This window comes from Panthera tigris, chromosome B1 (assembly GCF_018350195.1).
Source record: "Panthera tigris isolate Pti1 chromosome B1, P.tigris_Pti1_mat1.1, whole genome shotgun sequence".
In the NCBI taxonomy this organism is placed as follows: Eukaryota; Metazoa; Chordata; class Mammalia; order Carnivora; family Felidae; genus Panthera; species Panthera tigris.
The window spans coordinates 25,207,278-25,220,087 of NC_056663.1; the positions used below are offsets into that span (position 1 = coordinate 25,207,278).

The window sequence follows — 12,810 nt, forward strand, 5'->3', positions numbered from 1 at the left end:
ATAGTATGTATAAGCTGTCTGAGTATTTTGCCAAAGGTCCTTATAACTATAATAACAAAATGTGCCCAAAGTCAAAGGCATGGTAGAAGGGATATATTATTTAGTTACAGGTATGCTTAAGGATCTGAAGCTATATCATAAAACCAAAACTTTATTTAAAAGAACATTTTACTGGAAGCTCTCTCTATTCCAGAGGAATTATTAAGGTATAGTTTGAAGTTAAACTTGTCATTGTATACGTTTTTCAATCTCTGATTATAGTCACTTGCTTTTAATAGTTATCGTTCTTTTTTTTTATTGAAGCCTAGTTGCACACAATGTTACATTAGTTTTAGGTGTACAACATAGTTATTCAACAACTCTTTTTGTTAGGCTGTGCTCCCCACAAGTGTAGCTACCCTCTGTCACCATACAACACTATTACAATACCACTGGCTATATTCCCTATGCTGTACCTTTTCTCCCCATGACTTATTCATTCCGTAACTGGAAGCCTGTATCTCCCACTCCCCTTCACACATTTTGCTCATCACCCTGCCTCCAGCCATCTGGCAACCATCAAATTGGCCTCTGTATTTATGGGTCTGTTTCTATTTTTTGTTTATTCATTTGTTATGGGTTTTTTTTATTCTACATATAAGAGAAATCATATGGTATCTGTCTTTCTCTGACTTATTTCACTTAGCATTATACCCTAGATTCATCCATATTGTTGTAAAAGGCGAGATCTTATCCTTTTTTATGACTGAGTAATATTCCATTATATATATGAATATACACATTTATATATATATATGTATGTATATATGTATAATATATGTGTATGTGTGTGTATATATATATACATATTATATGTATATATATATATATATATATATATATATATACACCACATTTTCTTTATCCATTCAAGTATGGATGGACACTTGGATTGCTTCTATATCTTGGCTTTTGTAAATAATGTTGTAGCAATCCTAAGAGTGCATGTCTTTTCAAATTAGTGTTTTCATTTTCTTTGGGTAAACACCCTGTTGTGGAATTATGGGATCATATAATATTTCTATTTTTAATTTTTTGAGGAACCTCCATATGTATACTACAGTGACTGCACCAATTTACATCCCACCAACAATGCAGGAAGATTCCCTTTTCTCCACATCCTAACTAACACTTGTTATTTCTTCTCTTTTTGAGACCAGCCATTCTAACAGGTGTGAGGTGATACCTCATTGTGGTTTTGATTTGCATTTCCCTGATGATTAGTGACGTTGAGCATCTTTTCATGTACCTTTTGGCCATCTGTGTGTCTTCTGTAACCTGTCATTCTTGAACAAAGATGATATACCATCCAGGAAGCACATGCTGGAATTATTTGTGTATGATGATGAGAGGAGTTTGCATTGATCCTCCTGTGCTCTTTCCCTGTTGCTTGTGAACAACCACCTAGGCTGAGAGCTCTAAAGGCATTGTCTTACTTAATCTTGAAAATAATCCAGAGAGGTATATGCTACTATTTTTATTCCCATTTAAGTATTTTTTTGGCATTACCTTAAAAATCTGTTAGTGAGTATCCATGCACAGAACTCAGAAACACCCAAATCTATCAGTCATTACCAACTAATCTCACAAATATTTATTGAGAGCCCATTGTATGCAAAACACTGTGCGAGGTAATGGTTGACAATAGGACAGATGCACTGTTGCCTGCCAGCCATGAATATGACACCTGAATTCTACCTTTGAACTCGAGAGGGGCCCTACATGGGAAAGTGAACTCCACTGGTGAGGAAGAATAAACAGTGTCTCTTAAACACTGAGGGCGGTCTAAAACTCATCACTGATTTGTTCTTTAAACCACTGATTCTCAGGGAGATGAGGGAAGACACACTGGTAAGGGACAGTATCAGAAAAAGCATATGCAGCTTTTAAAAATCTGCTTGATGGATTTATTGTTTTCAGAGTACAAACTGCGTCTTACAAAATGCTGAAGATAGAGAGGGGAAGCATGAGTGGGAGGGACGGGACATGAGTACAAAGATTGTACTTCCAAAATGTCATGGAGCGATAACTTTAATCATTTTTTGAAGATGATATGCTGATGTTTTCCAAAGTTTAAGTATCCTAAAGTATAAAATATGTCACTGGCTAAAATAGGGTGCTCTTGTGACTCAGAAATCAGAATGAAAATTGGAAGTTGTACTTTAAATATCTCAATTTATGGCGGAGATCACTCTCAGATTTCAAAATATGTGGGCTGTAGAACTGAAATTGACTATTGCAAGTCTTCTGTGATTCCACAGAATTTCTTAGGGAGTTGAACTGGAAACCAGGACGTCTTCTTTTTTCCATCATAATTTGATGAATTTCCATCATAAGTTGAGATATCCATATTGCATTTTTAAAGGAAAAGAAAAATAATGATGGGTGGGTTGTATTAAAAATGTAACATAGTTATTATATTATTAAATGTTACCAGTAACCAAAATTATGTTAGCTAAGCAATAAAAATAGTTAAGGAAATAGAATTCAATGATTAAATAGATAATTATAGCGAAGCTCCATATAGAAGATGATCTTTAAAAATTCTAGTCCATTTTGGATCAGTGACATCCTAGAGTGCTTTTGAGTAGTTTGAAAATTAATGATCACCTATTCAGTGAGTTATTAATGAAATCCATGAGAAAATTACCAAAGAATATAAGAATTTACATGAATACTGCTTTTATTAGCTTTCACATTTGTAATTAAAGCATATTTTGAATAATGACAATATGTTCATGTATCGTGGCCTCATTTTCTCTTAGGGGTGATTTTACTAGTAATTCCAAAGAATCTAGTTAATTTCAGTTTCTCAGTGTGACCAGGTAGAGAGGCTGAAGGATGAAAGAAAGCAGGAAAGTTCTTAAGAATGAATGTTTCACTTTCAAATAAGAGGCTTAGAGAAAGAGAAAGTATGGGACATGGTTCAGACACTGAACAGTCAAGAAGGCAGACAAAACATCCATCCACTGATGCAAAGAGTAACAAAGAGGGGTTTTGTACTGGATGGGAATAATCTTTTATTAAACTACAAATTAGCTAATATTGGTTGTGCCCGGACTATGTGATAGACAGAATGCTAGGAGGTAGAAAAGACGCAAAGGTAATAACTGTGTCTGAATTTCAGTAGTCTAGAGTCTATTTGGCAGGAAAAAGTGACCTACAGAGAAAACAAGATTCTAAGGCCTGATTCGACAGGTACCATAAGGTATTTGCTGACCAATCAGTACTGCCCTTCCCTCCCTCTCTCCCTGTCTCCTCTCTGCAGCATCAATTCACCTCTGGTCCAAATGTATTATAACAATAGGATATCCACACTGTTTTATCACCACTTGCTTTTCTGTACGGTGTTAGACTCATGCTCATTTGCACTCGAGTGAACATTATATTTACATTAAAATTTCCTTGACACAACTACCTTTTAAAGTCATAATTATCAGGACACCTGGGTGTCTCAGTCGGTTGATCATCCGACGTCAGCTCAGGTCATGATCTCTCGGTTCATGTGTTCGAGCCCCATATAGGGTTCGTTGCTGTCAGTGCAGAGCCTGCTTGGGATCCTCTGTCCTCCTCTCTGTGGGCCCCTTCACTGCTTGTGCATGCATGCACGTGTGTGTGCATTCTTTCTCTCAAAAATAAACATGAAAAGAATTAGAAAGTCATGGCTATCACTTTTTCGCTATTGCTCACGGCAATGGAAGCATTTGAATCATTGCAGAAAAGAGTCTCTGTGCCACTATGAGGATGTGTTAGTAGTGACGCGTGTGTGCATGCACATGCCAGGAGGGTGGTGTGAAGGTAAATATGGGCATTTCAGGTTGAAGTTGTTTTGCAGAGTAGCATTGGTACTTTCAGCCAGGTAAGTTTTTTGGATGTCCCTCAGTGTTTGAAGAAATTCATACACTAGTAACTGGACTGACTCACCAAGTTGCTCCCTCCACTGAATAAAACTTTAAAAAACCAAACAAAACGTAAAGTACTCCACTATGATTTTACTCCACTTTACCTTAGGAAGCAGTAAGGTTTGCCCTCTTAGAAACAGTCATTGACCTACATCTTGCATTTAGCATTAACTCAAATGTGTTCCAGATCTAAAGTTCCATAAAGACTCGTGAGTGGCAGCCAAGAAGCAGAGAGCGCAAAGAAGGCATTTTTGTGATTTGCCAGGATTCAGACCCTGACTCCTGATTATTTGACAGTAAAAATATCTTCATGTTGAATTTGATCCTCCATAGCAGGACTTTCTAATCAGTAAATTATTTCAGTCAAAAACTGAAACACTCTCAATAAAAAAACAAATTAATGACTTCTAGACAAAACCACCAAGATCTAGTGAAAAAATATGACATATTACTGCTTGGTAAAATCTTGCTTGGGGATCTCTGAACATTCTGATGCCATATATATATCACTTTTCTCTCTCTGTCTTTTTTCAGGCATTTATTGACAGGAGCACATGTAGGCAATTTCAAACACATGCAAGTACACACACACACACACACACACACACACACACACACAGGCACATGCCTCAGGAAGCCATAACTTCAAGGAACTCCTCCATAAAAGATTGAGGATTCCTGATTTACAGGATGCTGATGTGAAAGTCACAAGGTAGCATGTGGTTGTTGACGACTTGGGGTGGAGGTAGGAGCTCAGCACATTTAATGATGTCTAGACTTTGTTTTATCTTGCAGATTTTTTGTGACATAGTTAGCTTTTTGCAGACCACTCTCAAATCACTGACTCAGCATTTAGTGTGGTTCTGTTTATCATGATCCATCATCTCTAATCTGGTTTTGAATAGCAGGATGTTGTAGGTCCAGATTGAAGTGTGACCTCTGAACGTTTTCTATTCATGCTTGATTACTATACGCTAGAGGTCTAGACAGTGTTATTGGTTTCTCACCAACATAAACATCTGGCAGGAAAAAAAAAAAACTAAACTAGATGAGTAAGAGCATTCCTAATCTACCTTATAATATGCTGTATTTAAAATAAAACTTTTTTTTTAAATGAAGCCCATCTCAGGTTGAAAAGGATGTCATCAAACATATTGTTTTTCAACTCTGATAAGACAGTCTTTGGACTATAATTTTTCACTGATGAAAACAAGTTTGAACATGTGATTGCCGAGTGCGGTAGAAACATCTTTCCTTTGTGCTTTAAAAGAAGCTAGAATTTCATTTAGGGAATTCCAGCCAAATGAAATTAGCACATGCATGTTGACTCATGCGTAGCTTGTGGATGGACAGATGAGATGACAAACCAGTGGGGACGGGGAAGAGAGATGATGGGGCCAAACCCACGGCAATGTGGGGATGTGTGTAATATCAGATCTTCTCAAGTTTTAATTTACATGGGTTGATTATCATGTTCTAAGAGTTATTAGTTGTACTGAATCTATGTATATGAATCTATTGAATTTAAGAGCCAGAATGCACCAAAGTACCGTGACACTGAATCACAGGGGGAAACTGAGGCCCTTCCTTTATGCTGGGCCTGCAGAACACACCCAACCAAATACCAACAAAACATGCTGGCAGTGAGGACCACCAGGTTGGAGAATATAGACGGATGACAAGACAACCCAAAATGTTTGCCTCACTCTTGCCTCTGTATACAGGTAGAACATACAACAATATTGGGAAAATAAGACTGGGAAGTTTATACTTAGATATTATAAATTTATGAAATGTACATTCAGTAACCAATTGCAATTTATATGCACGAGTTTGCATAATTTTAAGCTTATTTGTTTTCATTCTTTTTTCTTTCTTTTTTTGGTAGGGTACAAAAGGAAGATAGAGAAACGTTTCCTCTATTCCTTCAGTTTTGGGGTTTGTTTGTTTTTTTTTGATGCATTGATTATTTAGAACCCAAGACTGTGTTTCCAACCAAAGCTCTCTGGCGCAGCATAATCATTGCACAACCAAAGATAAACACAGAGGGTAAACTTCAGAAAAATTATTTCAAAATAGTGCCTGAAAATCTATTGTAATAGATGCCCTTTGCACCATTTAAGATAATAACAACAGTCCATGACCGGGCCCTCTGTACATACCCCAAGGATTAACCAGCACATCAGAACCAAGCTTAAGAGTCTGGGGAAAGGGGGAAATAAAAGTTTAATTTTTAAAAAAAGAAAGAATGAAAGGAAAAAAGAACACGTGGTCTGGGAAGGGCATTAACAGGGAGGTGAGGGCAAACCGCTGCTTGCTGATGCTGCCCTCTTGGAGACAGGACAATTGAATCTAAGCCACACACCCACCTCCTCAGTCACCACCACACACATTCCAAGCTCCCATTCTTGTGAGGCCAGTTCACAGAAAATGTTTTTATTTCTGTGACCCTGAGCACTACTCCTATTTTGCTGTGTAAAGATTCCCCGAGTGAACCCTCATGGCCTTATGTGATTAATCCCTACCACCAGCCCACACATACCCCAACTCTCAAACTTCTTTGTGATTATCTGCTCTTTTTCTTTACTTATCTTGTACTTAAGTGAGATACTGAGTTTAATCAGCTCACAATGCATAATTTCTCCTTGTATGTAAGCTTTCTTTTCCTTGTTCCATATTTTTCTCCCTATTCTGACTTAAAATATTTTAACTGATTACTAAAAGACCACTACTTGAGCTCTCTACATAAAAGTGCATGTTTTCAAATCACGGTAACTTATGCAATGTCTCTGTTTTTATATGGAGTCTAAGAAAATGGTGTTTGACAACTTTTATTAGGATAGCAAAAAGCTGACCCCAGTACCATGTACCAATGGAGTTCTAAGGTCAAAAGCCAAGTGCTTTTAATAACTTTTTAAGAGTAGGTAATCATTGCTCACTTTGAAAACTGAAGCATGTACTAATTGCTTTTGTAAAACGAAGGTGATGTTGCTATAGCTAATGGTCCATGCACCCATACCCTGGGAAATCTGATCCCGGTATCTCATGTGACTTAAGTTGCTGTTTTCATAACACACTCATTGCTTTTTGATTTGATACAGTTTGGATAACATTTGAAATCGGTATCTTTGCTTTCTAAAAACCTTTTCTCTAAAACTATCTTTAGATATGTTATCAATTAACTGGTAGCAATATTACCTATATTAAATATTTTAGACATACAAGAAACCCATGTATCAACCACTTAATTTAAGTAAGAAAAAAAATTAAAGTTACTATTTTAAAATAGAAAATGTAAAATTACTGTGTGCCCCTCCTGGATCATATTTCCCTCCTTCATCCTCCCAACTCCCCCTGCAATTCTCCAATCCTGAACTTAGTGTTGAATCATTCTCTTCTTACGTGTTCTTATTACATATTTAAGTAACCTAAGGCATTATTAATTATTGTTTTGCACATTTAAAGTCTGAAGTGGTACCATACTGCAGTATCCTTCTGCAACTAACTTTGCTCAAAATGATATTTTTGACATTTATTCATGCTAAAACATAAAGATCATTTATTCTTACTTGCTGGTATGTAAATATGTCATGATCTATATATCTATTATCCTCTTGAGAGGCATTTAGATTGTTTCCAGTTATATGCTATTACAGGCATCTGTTATTAGTGGTACTATTGCTCATACCTCCATGTACATATGTATAGAAGTTTCTATATAGAAGAGTAATTCATCTAAGGAGAGAACTTCATATTCTAACATATGCACATCTTACATAGCCAAATTGTTCAACACATTTTACGCACCCACCAATGATACATAATACCCAATATAGAAGAGAATTTATCAAATGCTATAAAAGTCATAGAATATTTACTTTGAAAAACATAAAAATGTAAATGGTATAGGTAATATAGTAAGAGTCAATTTTATATATATGTGAAAAAATATATGCATGTATACATACATATGTATGTATACATATATTTGTATACAGATAATAAGTTTATGTATGTATATCACATATATAATTGTATCGTGAAGAATTTTTAAATTTTAATAGAATTAAGCAAAGACTAGATGAGTAAGGTTTGGAATGAAGGTTATAAATAATGTTTCATTTTAGTGCGTTTTTTTGCGTAGGTCAGCTAAAATGTAATTAAGTACCTGTTTAAAGGTGATAATAAAGAACATGTGGAATATATATACACACAATGAAATATTATTCATCCATAAAAATGAATGAAATCTTGCCATTTACAACAATATGGATGGCACTAGAGTAAGATGCTATGTGAAATAAATCAGAGAAAGACAAATACCACATGATTTCACTCAGATGTGGAATTTAAGAAACCAAACAAGGAAAGAGAGAGAGAGAGACAAACCAAGGAACAGACTCTTAATTACAGAGGACAAACTTGATGGTGAACAGAGGGGAAGTGTGGGTAGGAGGGTGGGTGAAATAGGCGGTGGGGATTAAGGAGTGTATTTTTCACGGTGAGCAAAGGGTGATGTATATGGAAAAGCTGAATCACTACATTGCACGCCTGAAACTAATATAACACTGTATGTTAACTATTCTGGAATTTAACGTTTTTTTAAAGGTGATAATAAACTAAGTTCATTTTTGCCATTCTGAGCCTGTATTTGGGTACAAATGCAGCAGAAGTAGGTGATTAGAATAGAAAATGGAAAGAAAGTCTATCTAAGAATTAGAGGAAGTGAAAATAATCTGATTCAGGGATAAACATCCTCCCAATGACCTATATTAAGAAACACTTAGAGGGGCGCCTGGGTGGCTCAGTCGATCGAGTGTCCGACTTTGGCTTAGGTCATGGTCTCGCGGTCTGTGGGTTCAAGCCCCGTGTCGGGCTCTGTGCTGACAGCTCAGACTCTGGAGCCTGCTTCGGATTCTGTGTCTCCCTCTCTCTCTGCCCCTCCCCTGCTCATGCTTTGTGTCTCTCTCTCTGTCAAAAATAAATACACATTAAAAATTTTAAAAAAATAAACAGAAAAATATCTACAAGATACCTCCTCCCCCCACACACAAATCCCTTGAAGGCTTCCAGGAAGACCAAGGGTTTTCTGGAACTAAGTATGAAAATCTGGCATAGGGGACCAACTATTTGAATGTCATTGAAAAATGACTCTGTCCTCAAATAATTATCTTCAAGTGGAGGAAGTATTAATTTGCAAAAATTAATCTATAAGCATAGATTGTCTTTTTTAATTCTATTCTATCAAAGGAGTAAATAATGACCTTTATTTTTTAAATGTCTTTTATGAGAAAAGCATCATGTTTTAAAATTATGTGCATGTTAAAAACCCATGTCTCCACGTAAACATTTTCCCAGAGAGATATTTAACTAATGATAATTATTCAGTTTTGAATAAACTACGGAACACGGACATGGAGACCTCTGCACTTGTGTTCATCCATCCACCTAGCAGTCTTTCCTGTCGCCATATGGATAAGTTGGGAGCAACACACTAGATCGTGTTGGGAAGGTATCTGTTGTCATCTTAAAACTGGGGATATAATCACCCCCTTACAGTTGCCTGGCAATTTTGCTGAGTTTAGTTTCTTCAGTTAAATAATCTCTTTTCATTTTACTAAGGTGACCACAAGTCATTTCATGTCCAAAAGGTCATAAGCCATACTTTGTAAAACGTGTGTTGATTTTCATCATCATATGATTATCCTCCTAATTTTAATGCCTTTTATCATTTCTCACGGAATATATTCCCCTCAAGTAATTCTTTAAATTCTTTCTCTTCTTTTCTTCAAAATATAAACCACTTTCCCTTCTCTGTAGTCTCCTAATTTCAGTTTGAACTTCTCTCTGATGACCATCACTTCTGTACCTCATTTACTTATTCAGTCACAATCACTGTCGGCATTATTAATATTTTTAGCACACCTGACGTGATTGACATTTAGAATGAACATTCTCTTCCAAGGAAGTAGCGCCCAAGAGGAGACAGAGAAAAACTTGTAGCAAGAGTTTTTAAGCCCCTTTTTTCTTCAGACTCAGAAATAATGTGAGGTTGAAGGGTTTGTTTAATTAGTTAATTAATTAATTAGTTGTATATATAATATAATTCCAGTGTAATTAACATACAGTGATATATTAGTTTCAGGTGTAAAATAGAGTGATTTGACAATTCTATGTATTACTCAGTGATCATCATCATAAGTGTACTCTTAATGCCCATCTCCTAATTCACCCATCCCCCCACCCACCTCCCCTCTGATAAACCGCCAATTTGTTCTCTATAGAGTCTGTTGTTTTGTTTTTTTCTTTGCTCATTTGTTTTTTAAATTCCACATATGAGTAAAATCATATGGTATTTGTCTTTCGCTAACTGACATATTTCACTTTGCATTATACTCTCTGGATCCTTCCATGTTGTTACAAATGGCAAGGTTTCATTCTTTTTTATGGCTGGGTAATATTGCAATATATATATATGTGTATATATATATATATATATACACACACACACACACATATATATGCATACATATATATATATACATTATACACACACACACACACACACACACACACAAGCATATATATATTTATATGCCACATCTTCATATCCATTCATCTTTGGATGAACACTTAGGTTGCTAACATATTTTAGCTATTGTAAATAATGCTGCAGTATACATAGGGGTGCAAATGTACTTTCAAATTAGTGTTTTCATATTCTTTGGGTAGAATTACTATATCATACAGTCATTCTATTTTTATTGAGGAACCCCTATACTGTTTTCCACAATGGCTGCCCCAGTTTGCATTCCCAGGCAGTGCATGAGGGGTTCCTTTTCTCCACATCCTCCCCACCACTAGTTTCTTGTGTTTTTTATTTTAGCCATTCTGACAGGTGTGAGTTGGTATCTCATTGTGGTTTTGATTTGTATTTCCCTGATCATGAGTGATGTTGAGCATCTTTTCATGTGTCTGTTAGCCATCTGCATGTATCCTTTGGAGAAATATCTGATCATGTCTTCTGCCCATTTTTTAGTTGGATTGTTTTGGGGGTTTTTTTGGTGTTGGGTTGCATAAGTTCTTAATATATTTTGGATACTAACCCCTTATCAAACATATAATTTGCAAATATCTTCTCCCATTCAGTAGATTATCTTTTTGTTTATTGATTACTATGCAGAAGCTTTTTATTTTGATGTATCCTAATAGTGTATTTTTGCTTTTGTTCACCTAGCCTCAGGAGACATATCTAGAAAAATGTTGCCACAGCCAGTGTCAGAGAAACTATTGTCTCTTCATTCTTCTAGAATTTTTATGGTTTCAGGTCTCACATTTAGGTCCTTAATCCATTTGAGTTTATTTTATTTTATTTTATTTTATTTTATTTTATTTATTTTATTTTAGTGTTTTTATGTATTTTTGAAGGAGAGAGAGAGACAGAGCATGAACGGGGGAGGAGCAGAGAGAGAGGGAGACACAGAATCTGAAGCAGGCTCCAGGCTCTGAGCTGTCAGCACAGAGCCCGATGCAGGGCTCAAACCCACGAACTGTGAGATCATGATCTGAGCCAAAGTCGGACACTTAATCAACTGAGCCACCCAGGCACCCCTATTTGAGTTTATTTTTATGTATAGTGTAAGAAAGTGGTCCAGTTTCCTTCTTTTGCATGTAGCCATCCAGTTTTCCCCAACGCCATTGGCTGAAGAGACTATCTTTTTCCCATGGGATAATCTTGCCTCCTTTGTCATAGATTAAAAGATTGAAGTTTTTCCTCAACTTCTTGATACCTAATTTTAACTGGACTCCTAACATGCAGTGCTAGCCTCTGATCAGTTTTCCTTGCATTGTTGTTTAATGCTTGCCTGACGCGATGAAGTAGATTCTGTTATGAGCCTTGTCTTACAAATGAGGAAACATGTCCAGGGATGTTAAGTAACTTGCCAAAAATCACTTGATACGTCCAAAATTGAGCTCCTTCACTTTCCCATATGACTTGTCTTTTTCATATCAGTTCATGGCAGTCATGTTTGACTCCTCTCTTCTTTCACACCCCACCTTCCTTCCATCAGCCAATCATGTCAGCTCTCCCTGCAAAATACGTGGAGAATCCGGCCACTTGGCACCACTCTCACTGCTACCACCCTGGACCAGGCTACCATCACCTTGAACCTGTATCCTTCACTGCCTCTTAACTGCCCTCCCCACTCCTACCCTTGCCCCCTCCTATAATTTCTTTCCAATGTGGCAACCAGAGTGCTATTTTTAGACATAAATCATGTCCTGTCACTCCTCACCCGAAGACCCTCCAGTATCTTTCCCTCACATTCAGAATAAAATCCCTTCTATGGTCAAGAAATCCTTGCCTGACCCGGACCTGCCTGCCTCTCCTTCTTTACCTTATATTCCTTCCCCAAGTCACTCCACTCCATGCTCTTTGGCCTCTTTGCTGTTCCGTGGCAATTGCTGTTCACTCATTCTGAAAAACTCTTTCCTTAGATAGTCACTTGGCTTTCTCCCTCACTCATGCAGGTATTCACTAAAATATTACCTCTACTGAAAGGACTTTCTGGATCACTTTATTAAAATCAAATTCTCCTATCAACCAGTTGCCATCCATTTATCCTAGAATGTTATATATGCTTGTTTATTGTCTGTCTCTCCCTCTAGAATCGAAGCTTCTCCTTGAGGCCAGGAACTTAGTATTGTACACCTAGGAATTCCTCGTGCTTCAAACAGTGCCTGACACACAAACATTTGTGGAGTGATTTCGACCAAATGAACACACACATACTGCCAATGCAGAAATGCGTAAGTGAATATCATATATGAAAATGCACAAGTACGTTTTGTGCAGGACCAACTAAAA

The 12,810-nt window shown here is 36.6% G+C and overlaps 1 protein-coding gene across 32 annotated transcripts in view; it reads left to right on the forward strand.

The window, feature by feature from the left end:
- DLC1 (DLC1 Rho GTPase activating protein) overlaps positions 1-12,810 on the forward strand; it is a 560,457-nt gene that overhangs the window by 378,310 nt on the left and 169,337 nt on the right. Inside the window, exon 11 of one of the 32 annotated variants that reach the window (XM_042983095.1) lies at positions 12,612-12,686. The exons of the other annotated variants lie outside the window; for them this stretch is intronic. Within the exon in view, the coding sequence (XP_042839029.1) occupies positions 12,612-12,658 (47 nt within the window). The 3' untranslated portion in view covers positions 12,659-12,686. Of the gene's footprint in view, positions 1-12,611; positions 12,687-12,810 lie in introns of those variants that run through there. 32 annotated transcript variants of the gene reach the window in all.